The sequence below is a fragment of the Patagioenas fasciata genome, chromosome 14 (genome assembly GCF_037038585.1).
Source record: "Patagioenas fasciata isolate bPatFas1 chromosome 14, bPatFas1.hap1, whole genome shotgun sequence".
Taxonomy (NCBI): Eukaryota; Metazoa; Chordata; class Aves; order Columbiformes; family Columbidae; genus Patagioenas; species Patagioenas fasciata.
In genome coordinates this window covers 2,082,129-2,099,815 of record NC_092533.1, presented here as the reverse complement: position 1 = coordinate 2,099,815, position 17,687 = coordinate 2,082,129, and the positions used below count along the sequence as shown (strand labels likewise).

The 17,687-nt window shown below is 55.4% G+C and overlaps 1 protein-coding gene across 14 annotated transcripts in view; it reads left to right on the top strand.

Annotated features, from left to right (window-relative positions):
* The first annotated feature begins 2,113 nt into the window (after positions 1 to 2,113).
* Positions 2,114 to 17,687, top strand: part of ABLIM3 (actin binding LIM protein family member 3) — a 51,175-nt gene continuing 35,601 nt past the window's right edge. For 6 of the 14 annotated variants that reach the window (XR_011741346.1, XR_010652325.2, XR_011741347.1 and 3 more), the window contains exon 1: positions 2,116 to 2,535. Coding sequence is in view for 1 of the 14 variants with exons in the window: in XM_071814613.1 (XP_071670714.1) it covers positions 2,523 to 2,535 (13 nt within the window). In the remaining 13 variants the exon portion in view is untranslated. Of the gene's footprint in view, positions 2,536 to 17,687 lie in introns of all 14 variants that reach the window. The other 8 variants (XR_011741352.1, XR_011741351.1, XR_011741350.1 and 5 more) reach the window with 3 other exon arrangements.

Here is a 17,687-nt window from a genome sequence, read left to right as displayed (position 1 = left end):
TCCTCCACAGCCCCCTGCAACCCCAGCCTGCTTGTGCTGGAAATTTCAAGTTGTTCTGAAGGCAGCAAGTTAACAAGATTTGGAAACCAGGTCAGCGGAAGAAGCTTAATTAGCTTGCTGAACCATGGGGACCAGCTCATATCGTGTCTGCTTTATTGACTCCCGGAATGGACGTTATCGATACGATAAACATAAGCCTCACTGCAACAGGATCCTGTGCTCTTCCCTCGATGAGGGGACACACTGGCACTTGTGAAGCACAGAGAAACTTCACAAAGGGCCCAGATCAGAGCGATGGGACAGCCCAAGCGATCCTGCATCAGCAGCGCTGCTTTCCCCTTACCTGTTCCCCTCAGCCCTGCAGGGACTCCCAGACCCACCCCTGGTCTTGCTCTTCTCACCCACCCAATGCCTCTCAGGAGGGACGGAGCCGATGGGGACAGGCAGCAGGGCTTGCACGGAGCTGGCTGCGTCACGGGCAGCACAGGCGGAGCTCACACGACCTGCTACCTGTCTTGTCATGTCATCGCAAACATCTGCTGCTGTAAATAAAACAGTGAAAGAAAGGGAACGCAAAAGGCCCTCTCTGGGCTGCACTCCAGCCCCAGGAGCGGGAGAGATGCAGCTCCTGTCCTGCTGCACAAAAACCCCCTTTCATTAGCAGCAAGATCGTAGCTCACAGCTTCCTGGGGGCTCCGCAGGCAGCGCGGGCACAGCCCTGTCTCTGCTCGCACCCTGGGAGCAGCTCTGCCGGGTAAGGCTTTATTCTGATAGATAGTGTCTCACAAACAAAACAAGGAGCTAATGGCTTTGAAGCCATTCCAGGAATCCTGATACGCTGCTGCCAGAGAAGGCTCCTTGCTGTTTGCAGGGGAAGAGCCCCCTCTCCATCCTGCAGCCAGGTGCTGTGCAGACACCCACAGCCCCATCCCTGCTCCCACCGTGGGACAGACACCCAGGCTGCCTTGCATGGGACTGCCAGGACAGCCGGGGGTGTCCAGCCAGGACCGCTGCCGGAGAGGAACTTTGGCACTTAAGGAAATAAAGTTTTTCAGCCTAAATTGTATCCCTTCCCCGCACCTCTGTCCTGGGACAGCATTGCTTTGCACACTCAGCCACCACAGAGCCAAACCAGGGCTGGATGGGAGCAGTGCCAGGCTGGGTGGGAGCCCCGTGGTGTTTGTGTGTGGGGAGCCCTACGGCAAGAAGGGCCCAGCCTGGGGACCCCTGGAGCTGCTTGCAGAGCCACCAGCAGGGCAGTGAGCAGGTCACCGGGAGGGCAGGTTGCAGGACTGAAGATAGGGCAGCAGGAAGGGCAGGGGAGCACAGCAGGAAGGACCGGACTGCAGGGAGGACTGCGGGCAGGGCAGAGCAGCAGGCAGGGCCAGACCAGAGGCAGGACTGCAGCCAGGACAGCGGGCAGGGCAGGGCAGCGGGCAGGGCAGGGCAGAGCAGCAGGCAGGACTGCGGGCAGGGCAGAACAGGCAGGACTGCGGGCAGGACAGCAGGCAGGGCATGGCAGAGCAGCAGGCAGGACAGCGTGGAGGGCAGCGGGCAGGACACACTAGCAGGCAAGACTGCGGGCAGGACTGCAGGCAGGGCAGCAGGCAGGGCAGCAGGCAGAGCAGCAGGCAGAGCAGCAGGCAGGGCAGCGGGCAGGACACAGCAGCAGGCAGGACTGTGGGCAGGGCAGCAGGCAGGGCAGCAGGGAGGGCAGAGCAGCAGGCAGGACTGCAGGCAGGGCAGGGCAGAGCAGCAGGCAGGACAGCGGGCAGGGCAGTGGGCAGGACACAGCAGCAGGCAGGACAGCGGACAGGGCAGCGGGCAGGGCAGCGGGCAGGGCAGCGGGTAGGACACAGCAGCCGGCAGGACTGCGGGCAGGGCAGCGGGCAGGCCGTGCCCAGCAGATGGCGGCGGTGCCGAAGCGGCGCGTTCCGCAGCCGCCCCCCGGGCCCGCGCCGCCGCCCCCCGCATCCCCCGGCGCCACTTCGCGCCACTCGCTCCGCTCCCTCCGCGCCGCTCCGCGCGGCCCCGCCCGGCGCGGTGTCCGCGGGCCGAGCCGCCGGGGCGGGGCGGGCGGGGGGAGGCGCTGCGCGGTGCTGCGCGGCCCCCGCCGCGGCTCCACACCCCGCTATAAGAGGAGCGGCCGCGCTCCGCAGTGCATGGCAGCGCCTCGGACAGGGGCGCTGCTGCTGCCGCCGCCGCCCCGCCGGGACCCTCCCCCGGGCCGGTCCCCTCCCCCGGGCCGGTCCCGGGCGTCCCCCTTCCCGCCTCGCCCCTTCCCAGCAGCCGACACCCTTGACCTTGCCATCCGGCAGCGACAGCAGCGGCAGGCGGGGGATCGCTGTGCAGGGTTGCGGAGCTGCCTTGGGATGCGTTAGCCGGCAGATCGCACGTAAAAATTTCTACTAGAAAGGTGAGAGGCAACCTCCTCCAACTGACGGGAGGTGGAAGAAAAAAAGGATTTAAAGAGCATCTTTCCCCTCTTTGTTGAATGAGAAGGACAGGGGAGGACCAGCAAGATGAGCACTAGCAGTAAGTACGGTTTTCCCTTGCTTTTGCTGTGGGAGTGGGGCTGATATTGCACTGGTGTGGCTGGAAGGAATTGGAAAGAAAATGTCACAACAGGGTGGGCAAACCTAATAGAAAGGATTTTTTATTATTATTTTCCTGCCTGCCTTTTGCTTTCTGATGGGGTCTGGTTTTGCTGGCCCATCTTTCATGTGGGCTAAGCTGTTGTGCTTATCTCCACTGAGTACTTGGCTTGTATTTCAGGGGTTTGGAGGGCGAATCATGGACTAAAATGTCAATATGCAATATGGTGAGAGGGAGCCAGGAGCACTCTGACAGGCAACAGTCTCACTTGCTGGTGCCACTGCCTACATATAAATGGATATGGGGGAACAGGCAATGGGGAGGAGGAGCAGGGTAAGAAGAGACCCAGAAACCAGGGACCTGAGCAGAGCACAAGTGCAATACTGAAAAACATGTACCTTCTGCAGCAGAGGACATGGGTGTTTCTATTGTGCATATGTGAGATGGGGACAGAGGCACTCATGCACTATGTATGAATTTCTAAAGAAGTAGAGCTTAGAAATGTGCTGTGTAAGATGAGAACTGGCACCTGGTACTAATCTGGTTACTTCTGGTTCTCTGTCCTTGTTACAAAGTCTGGAGAGACTGATCAATGTTTGATCAAGTCACAATCAATTTCTTTCTCCTCACTGATGTGATGTGTGACAGCTGTACCCACCTCAAGAGCACAGCTTTGATCCATTCCTTTAAAAGTAGTGAGCCCCCAGCCAAAGGAGTTGATGCTGATGGCCACCTGAGGGTCTTCCTCCTGGGATAACCAGCCCAAGGAAAGTGCCTTCCCTCCTGTGGGTCCCAGAGGCTTTGTGAAACAAGGAGGACTCCCCCAGGCAGAAACTGGCAGAGCAGTGACGTCTCCATCACGTTGGCATGTTGAGGTTTCTCAATCTGAGGGCTTGGGGTGGTTCCCAAGCAAAACACCATGAAAAATGCCTTGGCATGCTGCAAGGCAACAGAACAGGTGATTCCAGCTCTCTTGGGCTGTGTCAGAGGTGAGAAAACTTGCCAGGTGTTCTCGGCACGAGCCGCACCGGGGACAGGAGCTACTGTCCTTCTTGGGGGAGTGGGGCTGGTGGTGTGTGGGTAGCAAACAACATGGGCTGATTCTTTCTGGGCCTGCTGGATGGCTGATAACAAAGGGTCCTCCCTCTGCCTCTGGGGTGATGAGCTCAGGTCCGGTGCGGGGGGCTGGGATGGCACACAGTGCGTGCCGGGGTCAGTGACCGCAGTGGTCAGGTGGGGCTGTCAAGCTTTCTCTAAGCCAATTTTGACAAATATGTTGGTTCTTTTGGGGATTCCTTTCTAGTTCTTAATAGCTAGCTTGGCTACTAATAGTGATAAGGGCTGTTTATGATGCTGCTGTGTTATCACTATCTAATTGTGTCGCAAAACTCCTTTACTGGGTCCTCCCACACACAGAGAAAGGTGCCAGCAAACCCAAACTGTTGTGTGCCTGTTGCTCTGACATGATGTGTGGGAAGAGGCCACTGAGCAGGTAGAGAGCACAGAGCTGGTTGTCCTTTGGGAGGTGCTCCTTGTTCTGCCCCTGCCTTGCTCTGTAACCTTGGGCACATCACTTGGCCGTGCCCCAGCCTCTGGTTTTGCCAGCAGCAGGTTCCCGCCATGGCTCCTGCCCAACCCTTTGGATGGTTTTGCAGTCTTTGCCTAAATATTGTCATTACCTCTTTCTGAGCAGCCATGTGTTTTAGTGAAGGTTTTGGAACTTTGTAATATCTGCTGGTCATTTCCTGTGCTGTGGGTTGATTACTTATGGTCCCTTTGGAACCACACCTGATACAAGGGCTGCGCAAACCCTGCAAGGCAGAGGACTGTCCTGTTAGGCTTCCAGGCTTTTTTTCCCAGTAACCAAGGGGCTTGAAGCAGGGCTTGCCATACCTAATTGCTGGCTCGCATCTGTTCTTAGCAAAGACACGATCCTCTCCTAGCTGGTCCTGTGAGCAAGGCATTAGGTGCGGGGCCACCACATCTGTCAGCTGTGTCTCCCCTCTCGCTGCTGTTTCACCCAGCTCTGGGCATCCCTACCAGCCTACATCCCTCAGGCTGATGTACCTGCAAGGCAAAAAAGGAGCCCAGAAGCCTTGTGTCAGTGCACTCTGTGCCATCTCTGTTTCACCCAATGATGTTAGCTGACAGTGACCCGCGATGGCTTTTGCAGCCCTTTGCTAGTGGCCAGTGGCTCAGGAAAGCTGGGTGCCACTTGTTGGTCAGAGGCTTCCCAGCCGTGCTCTTGCAGCTCTGCCTCTCAGGCATGGCCAGCTCTGCTGCTCTCTGTGTTGTCTTTTTTTGTTGTTTGTCTTGGTTTGTTTTTCCCCCAGCACCTGCATTAGTGAGGGCTCAGCTGCAGTGGGGTCCAGCCAGCAGGCTCAGCTCTACTCCAGCCTCCCAAGTCTTGTCTCTCTCCTGCTGCATGGGACCCCACCTGTGCAGATGTGAGGAGAGAGGGAGACACAGGTAGAGGTGATGAAGCCAGATTGTGCATGGGGTGATGACCTACAGGTGTACCTGTGGCTGCAGGACCAGAGTTTTGGAGCTGGCAAATCCATGAGATGGTGGCATTTTATCCTCATCTGTGCATCTGATCTGTGAATTCCCACACTGCTTTCCATTTTAACTGGTGCACTCCGATTATGCTTCTATCCTGCCTGAAGCTGACGTGAGGCAGGAAACCTGGGGCTGTGGGCCATGGCCTCCAGCCATGCTGTTGTGCAAAATCATCAGCGAGGCCTCTGGGGAGCTCTGTGCAGGATTTTCTGGGCTGAGCAGGTGCATCTCTGACCACACTTCATGCAGGAGTCTCACCTGCCCTTGCTGAGGGGTCAGGGGTTTACTCTTTGCCCCAGTGTGGGTCCTGGGGTTGGAAGCCCCATGTCACCTCTACTCTGATGCAGGGAAGGCAAAGCCATGTGGAAATGTTGCTTTTAAAGGGAAGAGGAAAAGGCCTTTGATCATCTTGTGTGTAAATTTGTATCCTGAGGCTGCAGAGCAGATCAGGTAGCCCTGGGGGTGCAGGGGTTATGTTGGTTGGGGGTGCAGCCTCTCCTCCAGGGCTTACCAGGTGTGCAGTGAGCTTTTGGAGGGCACGGTGTTGATATTTACATTAGCTATGCTATTTGTACCTCCTACTCCAGTTAGCACTGCTAATTAGTTGCAAATAGATTCATACGTTCATAAACAGGTCTATCAGTGCCGTGCTGTGTTTCCATTGAAGCAATGTCCTGTAGTACAAACCCTTGCCTGAGGAACATCCCTTAAAACCACCCCCTTAAGTCCCCTAGGTTTTGGGTCCAACCTCTCACCACGTGTCCTGGTGCAGGGAGGCTACTGTGGCCAGTGCTGGATTTGCGCTCACTGGAGGGCAAAGGGCTGAAACTCTCAGCTACCCCAGGGGTTTAAGACACTCTGGAATGTGTGAATAATCCCATCTGCTGCTTTGAAGGCAGCCACCAGGTTTGGGTGCTGCAGGTCCATGTAGCAAGTACAGCCTGTGAGTGGGGGTCACCCCTGTGGGACCCAGGCAGGGTGGGATTCACATGTTGTCTTTTCTGGTCCAGCTGTGTTGGGGTCAGAGAGGGGCTGCTGGAAGCCTTGGCACTGGTCTTGTTGGCAATAAGGTGCTGCTTGTTGTGGGCCACCCTGGTCAAGACACACACAACTCCTGGGAGACCTTAAACCCTGGTGAACTCCTAGAGCAGATCTGGTTTGGCAGGATCTGGGTTGCAATGGGTGATTGAAACTGGTTCACAGAGATCCTCTAGATACCTTTCTGTCTCCAGCAAGCGTCCTGAAGATGGAAGCCAGGATCTGTCCCCATGCCAAGTTAATTCAGGGTGGGGGGAACCAGTGCCATCTGTTGCCCATCCTTTTTCCTTCCTGCAGCTGGCAGCCTGTTGGAGCATGGCGAGGTCTTGCAGAGGGTTTGGTACTCAAGGTGGAAAGTTTCCCCAGACCATTCCACTCCCTGGAACCTCTCAAATCCCTGCTTGGAGGCTCCACTAGGCTGAGAAAGCTGGGGAAGGAGCCCTGATGGAAGGCTGCCCAGCTAAGCATTTGAGCAGGAAGGCTTAACAGATACTGATGAATGCAGCATGTTTGCTTGGTTATTTTTGTCTGTCTTAAATCATGCTCCCTGTTACACCGTGCTCCACTAAGTACGATTACCCAGTAATCTCTAGGCACACATGGTTACAAGGTGTTTACCAGCAAACTCTGTTAAGTCCCTGTGTAATTAAAGAGGAATCAGATGGTGCTGTATGTCTCCAGGAGCTCCAGCTCTGCCCTGTAGAGCTCATCTGGCAGGGTGATTCACTGGCTCTCCCCACCCAATGTGGTAGGACCTGCTGGGGAGAACATGGTGTTGCTTGTGTTCAGAAGTGCAGTGAACCTGGAGGGATCAGCCCATCAGTATGATGAGCAGGGTTTGTCTTCCTCATGATGAGACTCCAGTTTTTGTAGGGGTGATGTGGTGGGTTATGGTACAGGTAGAACTTTTCTGTGGTTCCTGGTTGACACTGTTTGGTCTTTGCGATATTGGAGGCTGCCACAGGCATGCAGCCAACTGGGGATGAAGCACAGCTCCAGTGAGGGAGGGCACAGCAGGGTCGGATGTTGCCCCCAGCAATGGTGTTGCTGCCTAACCCCCAGGTGCTTGGTGAGCTGGCAGGAGATCAAGGCATGGAGACAGGTGGGACAGAGAAGAAAGGAAGGTCACAGATGCAAGACAGAGCCTTGCAAGAGGTGAAGAGCTATCTTCCCAGTATGTCATCTCCAAACTCAGTGATGAGCATTACCTAGTGTCTGTGCTCTATATGCATCTCCAGGCTCTCCACCCATGTCTTGCTCTCAACACCCAAGCCTGACTCTGATGCCACAAACAACCTGATAACAAATTGTCCTCTGTGTTCTCCTGGGCAGCCTAGCAAAGGCACAGTCATGCATTGCATTCACTTTAGTGCCAGGAAATTCAGAGCCCAGGCAGCTTCTCTCTGTCCTCAGGCTGGTGGATGGGCTCTGTCCTCTCACTGAGCTCTGCTCAGGCTCTCCTGCAAACCATCTTTCTTGGCAGCTTGCCCTTTGGAGAGCAGAAGCCATGGAAAGTGGCCCTGCAGGCCAGTGAAGTGCAGACTGTAAAGCCAATTGAATTATTTCAAGGGCCTGCCATGCTCTTATAAAATAAATAGCAAGTTTTCTAATGACGAAGTGACGATCACTTTAGCCAGATAATTGTATTTGTGATGTTAGCAGGCTGGACTAATGACAGACTGTCTTGTTATCAGCAAGGAGTCACCATGGTGCTGCCTTTGCTCTCTGCAAAGGAGTGAGGGCAAACCCACCAAGTTCCTGCCAGGCCCTGGAGTCCTATCGTGATGGCACCATAATGAAGTGGCTGGAACATCTAATTAGATATTTTTAGACTAAATATATCAGCGCCTCTCAGTTGTGAGCACTGCAGCACCTCTGAAAAGCATCCTGGGGGTGGACTGGTGATGGCAAGGGCTCGGGCAGAGAGTGGTGGGGGAAGGAGTGGGGTTTGCAAGATGAAAGGGCACGAGGAGTGATCACAGTAGCCATAGGGCAGGCAGAGCCCAAGCCCAGATGTTTCAGGCTCAGAAGTTTGCTTGTGAGCAGCTCAGGGCCAGCATGGCAGGGTGACTGGCAACCTGCAGCAGAGGAGGTGTTTCTTACTGTCCCATGTCCTCCTGTGCCCACCCTGCTGCCTTTTGAGGCTATAGGCTCAGTAAATTACTGGGGAGGTAGAAGAGCTTGAGTGTGCTGATGTGTGATGGTGGCTCGTGTTTTTGGTACACGTGGTTTATACACACATTGCTCAGTTTGAGGATAGTTTGCTGGATGTTATATCAGTATCAGCTGTGAGCCCTGGGCTGGGAACTGATGTGCCTGCCTTGCTGCCTGGGGCAGAGATCTGAAAGAAAGAGGAATTGGTTTCCTTATGCAGCCCGTCTGACCTTCCTTCTTACCCTTTATTACCCTGGTCAAGTCCTTCCCTGAGCCCCAAGCATCACTTGTGTGTTTGATTGGGGTTTTTTCTTGTGTGTGTGTTTGTTTTCCTGTTAATGGACATGTTACTCCCTTTTTGAATTCTCTTGTATCTGAGATCTGGACAACTGGGAAGGTTAATCAGGGGAAGGTCTTTCTAAGGAACAGGACAGTGTAAGATGGGAGCATGTGCTTGAGGTTTTGAAGCCATCCTGTTGGCCTCTGTGTTCCTTCTTGGCAACAAGTGGTCCATTTTGGAGAGCACTACACTGATGTGGGGCAAGAAAGGCTTTGGTGGTGCAATGCCAGCCCTGGAGCCCTTTCTCAGCCCAACTTGAGCCCATTGCCATCCAAATTTAAGTTTTAGGGTCTGACCTGTTTTCACAATAGCGAATTGTGTGACTCTTTCTTGGATGTGTGCAGCCAGGCTGCAGTCTGCTGCTGGAAGAGACAAGCATGACCTAGACCAGACTCGAAGCGTGAGCTCCCAAAGGGCACATGCCGGGCTCTGCAGTACAGCACCCTTTACAAACATGCTTGTGGCACACTGTGAAAGCACATTGCAAAGCCCTGCCTGTCCGTCTCAGCACCTGAGTTTTGTACTAGCTGACCCTGAAGATGGTGCTGCTTTTCCCCTGGCATCCATCCCCCTGTCAGCCCTGGGGACCCCTTTGCCTGGAGGTGTCTTGGGGAGGGCTGCCCAGCCCAGGGGCACTTGCTTACAAAGGGGAGCTATTTTTAAAACAGCTGGGAGACCAGGCAGGTTGGTCCCTGGCTCGACAGGACTGCTGGGACATGTTGGATGCCGTGATGGGGAACTCCCCATCGCAGCTGCTCCCCATCCTGGATTCTCCGTGGAGGTGGGGAGGGTCCCACTGGGATGGCCAGCCAAGGGCAGCTGTTTTTCACTCCCCAGCCAAGGGCTTTTCCCTACAAAAGCTTTAGAGGAGGAGGGAAGGAACCTGCATGTGAAACCATTTCTGTTGTGTGTCAGGAGCTGCAGCCCCTCTCCAGACCAAGGGGCTTCCTTGTCTTGGCCATGAGGCAGGCTGGGTCAGGTCTGTCTCCTTCTGCACTGAGTCACTGAGGGCTCTTCCCAGGTGAAACAACCCTGGCTAGCTCGGCCACAGCCGTGTCCGGCTGGGGCGGTGAGTGTTTTTCTCAGCAGGCTGGTGTGGCTGCAGGGTCTGCACCAGCTGGGATGCCTGTGTGTGATTATACAAGCAAGCAGGTCTCTCTCTGGCCGGCCAGGAGGGACCTGTGGCATGTCCCTACAGCTCGTGCTTGCCCTGTAAACTGGGGATCAACAGTGAGGTGTAGAGTACAGCAAAAGCATGGAAAGGCTCTTGTTGCCTGGCTGGGGCAGGCAGAGGTCCCAGAGCCCCTCTGGAGGGGGTGCAGACCCCACTGGCTCTCAGCACCTGGGTTAAACGCAGCCCACGTAGGGCAGCTGCCGGCATGGGGTACGGGAGCCAGGTGAAGACAGGGTACTGTGCTCGGCACTGGCTTCTCCTGCCATCCCAACAGGCAGCTCTGCTCCAGATTTTCCCTCTCTCTGCTTGTATCACAGCAGTCCTCAGAGTGCCAGAGCACAGGCTTCCCCTGGCTCTCTCCTGCGCTCGCACAGCCTCTGTCTGCACCGAGATCGCAGCACTGTGCTGGTCCTGCAAACACCTCCCTCCCGCCACATCGGCTGCCCGTGGGGTGTCCTCCCCCTCACCCCGCTTCCCCCTTCACCTTGGCACCTTCTGCACCAGCTCCCAGTCCTCAGAGGATGAAGAAGGTGGAGCAAGGTAAGATGAGCTCCCTCCAGCCTCCTATGTGCTATAAATAGCCGCGTCACCCAAGCACTGTCTGAGAGTGATGCGACCAAGCTGGGGCTCCTGGAGACCTGCTGCCTCCGTCACAGGCACACCCAACACCTGGTCATCGGAGCCGATGGAGAAGGGCTCCCGCGGGTCCCGCTGGTGACACGGAGCGTGTCATCGCATTAGCGCACAGCGGGACACCTCTCAGGTTATGCACAGCCTAATCCCATCTGGCAGCCGGCGCGGCTGGGTCAGCCTGCCCGCCCCTCGCTGGCAGCAGCTGCCAGCCAGCAGAGATTTAGCAACCTGCCTTTGGCTCTTGCCAAGCTGTGCTGGGGTGCAGGTGGCACGGACAGGCCGTGACAAGGGGATGTCTTTGATAAGTGTGTCAGGTCTCTGGCCAGACCTTTGGGAGGGAAGGGGAAGGCAGCTCTTCCACAGGGAATAACCAAATCAGGGAGAGAAAAGTGGGTTTTGTGATGCTGGTGCAGTGTTTGGGTGGTCCCTGAATGCTTCTTCATCCAGGCTGGGGTTGATCAGGAAGACTTTGGTCCTCCCTACCCAGCCTGTTGCCAAAGATTCAATTGTTGGGGCAGGCTGTGCATCGGGAGGGAGTTTTGCTGGCATCACTTGCATATCCCTCACCTCTTGACCATCAACCAGCATGGGAACCAAGCAGTACAGCAGCTTATATGTGCATGGGCATACAGGGAGAAACAACAGCTATCTTCGCAGCAAGAAAGCCCTCCTTCATCTGGCAGCAGATGCACAGGCATGAAGCTGGATGATCTGCAGCTCAGGGCCTTTTATTCAGTGAGCAAAACCATCCCTTCATACACCCACAGGTGCTACTTGAGAGGGCTTGCACTGTTGCCCACCATCTGCCCCATGGGAGAGGAGTGGGTTGGACCTGGTCCTGGTCCTTCCCGTCCAGGCCAGGAGGTGCCTGGTGGTGCTGCCCTGGCTGAGCTGCCCAGGGAAAGCTGAGGGACCGAGCATGGGTGTTCTCCCCTCCCCCGCTTTTGAGAAAAGTCAGTGCCTGCGTGGTGAGTTATGTGGTGATGATGGCTCATGATGGGTTACATATAAAATCCCTCGCATCCCTGAGGATGCCACCAGTTGAAAGCTTTTATGGCATTTTAAAAATAGCCACAGAGGGGGAGAGGATGAGAAAATGGATAGGTAGGTGGATCCCTAATAAGGAGAGAAGAGGAAACAGCTAGAGAGGGAATGGAAAGACTTCAGTGAACGGCATGTGAGTGATGACTGAGGGAGGGGGTGGTGTGGTCATACCAAGCCATGGAGCTGCATGCCCAGCAGGAATGGGAAACCCTATAAAAAGCCTGGCTGTGAGATGTGTTCCTCGCACGTGCTGGGGAGAGGGATGGGGTGAGCATCAGCTCGGGCTGTCTCTCCTGTGGGCGCTCACGGTGTTCTACAAGTAGCTGTTAAAAATAATTTGTGACTTTTGTGTGGCTGGCCTGGGCTGGCTGCTGCTGCTCTTGGGTGGTTCCCCGAACAGCTCCAGCCTCATTCGTGTTCCTTTCTCTGCCTCGAGGCTCAGGCTGATGGCCTCACCTGGGAGCTGATGGATGAAGTTGATCCTGATTCTGGCTTTCCCAAGGGTGGCCTTTCTCACCTGGGCTGTGCTCCAAGAAGGATGCTGGGAGCTGCCTCTCTGCTCTGTGTTCTGGCTTTCTGCTGCCTGACAGCTTGCAGCACCTGGGGCCAAATCTGGTGGTGGTGGGACTGGGTGAAGGTGCAGTTCCCCAGCACCTGGGGAGCTGCTGGCAGGAGGTCCCTTCAGTGGGACAGACCCCTCTGCCTTGAGTCACTGCCAGCGCAGCATCTCCCCGGTCCTGGGAAGCAGCTCCAGGCCCTTCCTTGTGCTTCTGGCAGCTCTCCGCATCACTCAGGGAAGATTACACTGAGCGTCTCCAAGAAATGCTAATTGCTTTGGCTTGTGCTTGGTACAGCAGAGCCACCGGGCACTCAGAGCTCTTAGTCAGCTTAGAGATCTGCCAGATCCTCCTTCTTCCCCTGGAGAGCTGGTGGAGGTCTACTGTGGTCACTGCTGATCCCTCCGTCCCTGGGCCCCAGCTGAGCTGCAGGCTTGCACCCAAGCTGCTCCAGATCTGCGGTTCCAAATACCCAGCAGAACAAGGCACAGTGTGCTCTGAGTGTTGCAGCCTTGGGGTGAAACACCACAAGCTCAGCCCCTGGCAGGCACAGCGTGGGGTCAGATGCACCCCTTGTGCTGGGGAGACAACAGGAGTTTCCCATCCTGGGGGATGAGGATGGAGCTTGCTGCTCTGCCACCCGTCCTGCAGGACCCCTCGGCTGCTGCCCACCCCAGCGCTGCCACTGGCAATTAAAGCTCTGTGGAGCCGGGCTCATTGGTGCAGGCTGCTGGGAAGCGTTCCTTGGCTTTGCTACGGGGAAAGAAAGCACTGCTAACAAGACGCCTCTGTCAAAGTTGCCAGCCTGTCACATCCAGACCATCTCCCTCTTGTGTGTGTTTTTTTTTCTCCTTCCTTATCAGCTAGGCAGTACCAAGGGAGGCAGAGGCTGGTGATGGGCTAGCCCTGCCTGGTTTGGGGCTGGGGAATGGCTACCCAGTCCTCACACTGGCCTGTTGAAAGGGTCACCACTCCTCTGTGTGCCAGTATTGCTGTATGTCCCAAGCCCAAAGCTTTTTTTCATGCTGTAGCACGGGAGCTGAAGTCCAAACCCAGCCTGAGTGATGCTGAGGTCTCTATGCTGCCTCCTTCACCAAACCCTGGGGCAGCCCCCCAGCCTGGGGAGGGGCAAGAGGTACCTCCTGACTTCTGCTGGCTTGAGGAGCTTCTCATCTGGTCTGAAACACCTTCTGGAGGAGCAGTGGGTGGTTCTGAGCCAGCAGCACGGTCCTTGCTGATGAGTGCTTGTTACCCTCCCCAAGGTGGGGGTGCCCCGGTCCCTGCTCCCACCTTTGCAGGGCTGCGGTGAGAGCATCCCATGGGCACACGGCAGAGCCGGGGCTGCCAAGAGAGGTCACCTGCGGCCACCCCGGCCTCGCTCCCCGCTCACCTCGTCAGATGGCATGAAGGGTCCTGTTTGGGAAATAATTCTATTCCTTGGCAGGCAGTTTTTGGCTCATTTAAACCAAAAGTGTGCACAACAAAGCATATGTTCATTTTTCTTTTTTTTTTTTTCCCTGTTGAAAGGGGACTTGTTCCCTGGAAAATGTCAGCTCTGCTAGGCCTGTTGATTGCCTGTTAATTGTCACTAATGAGGAGCTGGGACATGTGGCTTCCAGAGGCTGTTGGGGACAGACCGTCACTTTGGTTTGAGAGGGACATCTCAGCAGGGAAGGGAGCTGTGACCTCCGTGCGGGTGCGTTGAGCTGCATGAATGGGTTTGTTACCGGAGAATGTCCCAATTTCTATGCTGCAGCGCGTAGCCCCGGCTCTGGAGCAGAGAGCGTGGAGGGTTAAGAGGATCTCTGGTGCTTACTGTACACAGATGGATTTATTTACGTGTATATATAGCAGGGAGGTGGGATGGGGAGGGCTAAACCCTCCCTGTCTGGAAGGGAAGGTTAAATCTCTGAGCTGGCCCATACTGGGAGCGCAGGGCTGCTGGGCAGCAGGACCTGATGCCAGGGCTTGGCTGTTTGCCTCCAGCCTGATGGTTGAAGGCTGTTTTTCCCCAGGCCCTGATGAAAGACACCGAAGGCTTTTAGCAGGAGACAGCCGCGTCTGCCTGCCTGCTGCTTCCTGCGCTGACGCCCCCCCTGCCTTTTGAAGTTGGGTTTCTGGGCGTACGCAGGAGCAGAGGAGAGCGTGAATGCGAGGAGGAGGGGAGAGCATTATATCTGTGCCAAAACCCCTCGTACGCTAACGGGAGTTTATTGTTCTAGATGTCATCCTGCTGTGTCCCCCACTGTCCCCAGCCTGGTTTGTCCTTACCCAGCACCAAGCCCTGCTTGGCACCCTTGGCCCTATCGCTGGACCACCCTGTGTCCTGCTAGGGGAGGCTCAAGATGTGGCTGGGGGGGTAATTAAGCCCCCTTAGAGAGTGTCGCACTGTGTGAGCCCTGGTGCACAGGTGTGATTTTTTTGCCTGCTGAAACAGTCCCGTGCTCCTGTAGCATCAGCACGAATCACTTCAGTGGCTTCTCTCACCTTCTCTTTGCCAAAATGGTTGAGCTGTTTCACCCAGTGCTTCTCACAGGAGTTTTTTCTCCCATTCCCACTGGGCTTTCTTGTACAGCCAGCCCTGCTGGCTGTGTCCTACACCCTGGGTACCTGTCCCCGTCACCAGTGGGCTGAGACACCACCCAGCACTCACTGTCTGCCTGCAAGGGGCTGTTTCTGTGTTTACCGTTCAGCTATCACCGGGGCGGCTCAGCAGAGGGGGCGCTTCCCTTTGGGATTTGTGATTTCATTAGAATAAACAGCCAAGTGGGATGTTATTTTCCATTCCAGCTGAGAGAGGTTGTAGTTGCTGCTTTGTGACCCAAACCCTGACGTCTGTTTTTTAATTCTCTGCCTTTAATGAGGTGGGATGGAGAAGCGAGAGCGGTGCTTTGGCAGTGGGCACGGCTCGTGTTCCTCAGTACAGGGGCTCATGTCAATGCTCGTGCTGTTGCATCTGTGCCTCCTACTCTGACCTTGGGTTGGAAGTTCAGGTGAGCCCCAAGCTGTGCCTCCTGGGTCTCTATCAGTGTGCTGCCCCCAGCCCAGGAATTGGCAGGGGGAACACACCATGTCCTGAAGGGTCCCTTTGGGACAGTCACAGCAGGGCTGACAAGTAACATCTCAGTGGTGCACTCAGCGTATGCCCTGGGTCACCTTGCTGAAGGTTGTCCCAAGGTTACCTGAAGGCAACTCTCCTCCTTGTTCTTCTCCATGATGCTCTCCCACCCCGTTGCTCCATCCTGCCCCAGTCTTCACTCCATTACTTGAGGCTGTTCCTTTTCCTTCTTTTTTTCTTGCTTTCCTCGTCTTCTTTTTTTCCTTTTTCTCTCCGTTTCTCTCCTGTCAGCTTTGTTCACCCTGCCTGTGTACCGGGGTTGCCATGGTGACTGCCAGAGCATCTTTGCATCCCAAAGCAGTGGTCCTGCCCTGGCCATGGGAGTGGGCAGGCACCCTCCTGCCCCTTGGAGGGACCAGCCGTCCCCTTCTTTCAGGGATGGGGGTCCCTGGGGACATCCCTGCAACACACCTGGTGTCCAGGGAGGGGACATGTCAGGGCACAGGGTGGCACTCACCAGCTGAGGATGGGGCCATGCAGCATCTTGTGCAAGGGCCTGGGGGCAGTGGCCGGGCTGGCTGTGTGGCACAGCGTTATTTGCCTCTTGCTGCCAGAACTGTAAATCTTCAATAAATGTCTTTAATGAGTGAGTGCTGCTTGAGGAAGGCAGAGGAGCTGCTGCAGCTGAGCAGTCCCTTTAGGTTTAATGGGGCACCACCACCTGCCAGCAGAGAGGAATATAAAACTGTATAAATGCAGAGCTGAACCCCATTGCAGGACATGTGCACTTTTGCTCTTGGGAATAAGCTTCTTTTTCCTATGCTGTTTCTTCTCTTGATATTGTCATCTGTTGCCATGCAAGTGACTGTGGTGACTTGGGACCCAGAGTGCAAACCTCCCTGTGTCTGTGGGCAAAGTGTCCTCTGGATCCTGGCTCTAGTCTTTGCCCATGATGTGTGGAGGACTGAGGCTGACCGTGGGGACCTGGATGTGTCCCCTGGCCATGGGCTGGTGTTGGAGGACACAAGAGGACCTGTGATTTGGAGGCAGAGTGTGGCTTGTGGCTTTCGGGTGCTGCTTTGCAGACAGCAGCATGTCGTTTCAGTATTTGTCAGTGCTTCTGCACCCCTTTCATGAGATAATTAGGATGACATGGTATTAGCTGATTACTGGGGAAACATATATTTACTGAGGATTTATTCTAGAAGCAACATTAATCTCATGTATAGTTGCTAAACCCCCATAAATAATCTGATTTTGATAATCAATTGCTATTGCAACCCCTCTATAAATCTCAATTAAATGCACATTTAATTCACATAAAGTTGCCAAATTTGCTTGTACATTTCTATCCTGCTGTTTGCCTCAGGCAGATGTCTGTGTATGTGCAAGCTCAAGTCTGTTTATCAGACAGCCTGAAACCAGAATATGGTTTGCCAAGGCGGAGCAGTTACAATAACAGCAACGCTCCTCTCCTGTGGTCTGACATAGAGAACCAGTGCATCCTGGCTTCCTGCTGCCGGAGCTGCTCACACACGAGTGCTTTGCAAACTTCCCTGTGCATGGCCCTTCCCGGGCCGTTGTCTTTGTGCTGGGGTTTGCAGTGAGGGGAGCAGGAGCAACTGGGGGAGATGGTGCACCTGGAACAACCCCGGCCTGGCCAGGGTGCAGGGGACGTGGATGAGCATGGAGAGGTGTGGTTACCGAAACCTGTGCACAGGCTTTCAACAGCACTGGTCTGGGATGGAAGCTGAGGTCTTGTTGGACTTTGGGTCCTGGTCACCCTTGGGCCAGCCAGGGTGACTTTTCAAGCCCTGGTGCCAGCGGGTAGGTTAAAGGGGAGGAAGTAGAGGTGTGATGCAGGGAGGAGATGGCTGGTCCTGGACTAGCGGGATGCAGTGCTGTCAGCTTCCTTTGGAGCTGGACAGAGTTTCCAGGTATCAACTGGGCTCTGTTTCTTGTCAAGGCCACATTGATTTATTTTATCCTCTTGCTTTTGCAAATAGGAGGCAGTGGTGCACACCCCAGAGAGGGCAGAGAGCTGGGCATGTGGCAGAGCCCTGGGGGGCTGGTGACCTGGGTCCCTGCTGAGGGTCCTGGCAGGAGCGGGACAGATGTCCCGCTGCCTTTGTGGTGTGGGGTTTCAGCCCCCACCTGCACTGCCTGGGTGCTGGTCCCCGCAGCTGCAGGGGCTGATGCTCTTTGGTGCTGGTCCCCGCAGCTGCAGGGGCTGATGCTCTTTGGTGCTGGTCCCCGCAGCTGCAGGGGCTGATGCTCCTTGGGGTGCACGTCCACCATCCCTGCTGCCTCTCCTGGCAGTGACAGCGTGCGCTGTGACGTTCTTGGTGATGGGGACCGCACTAGGGGAGCCATAAAAGAAACGAAGCTGTTCAAATTGCTGAGAAGACATCTACTAAGGTCTCCTCCTGAGCCTGGCTGGAGCCCAGCCTTCTAATTATGGTGGTAGGGGAAATACACAAACATACAGATGGCAAGAAGAACAAAAACTGCTGTCTTTTAATACTGACAGCTCAG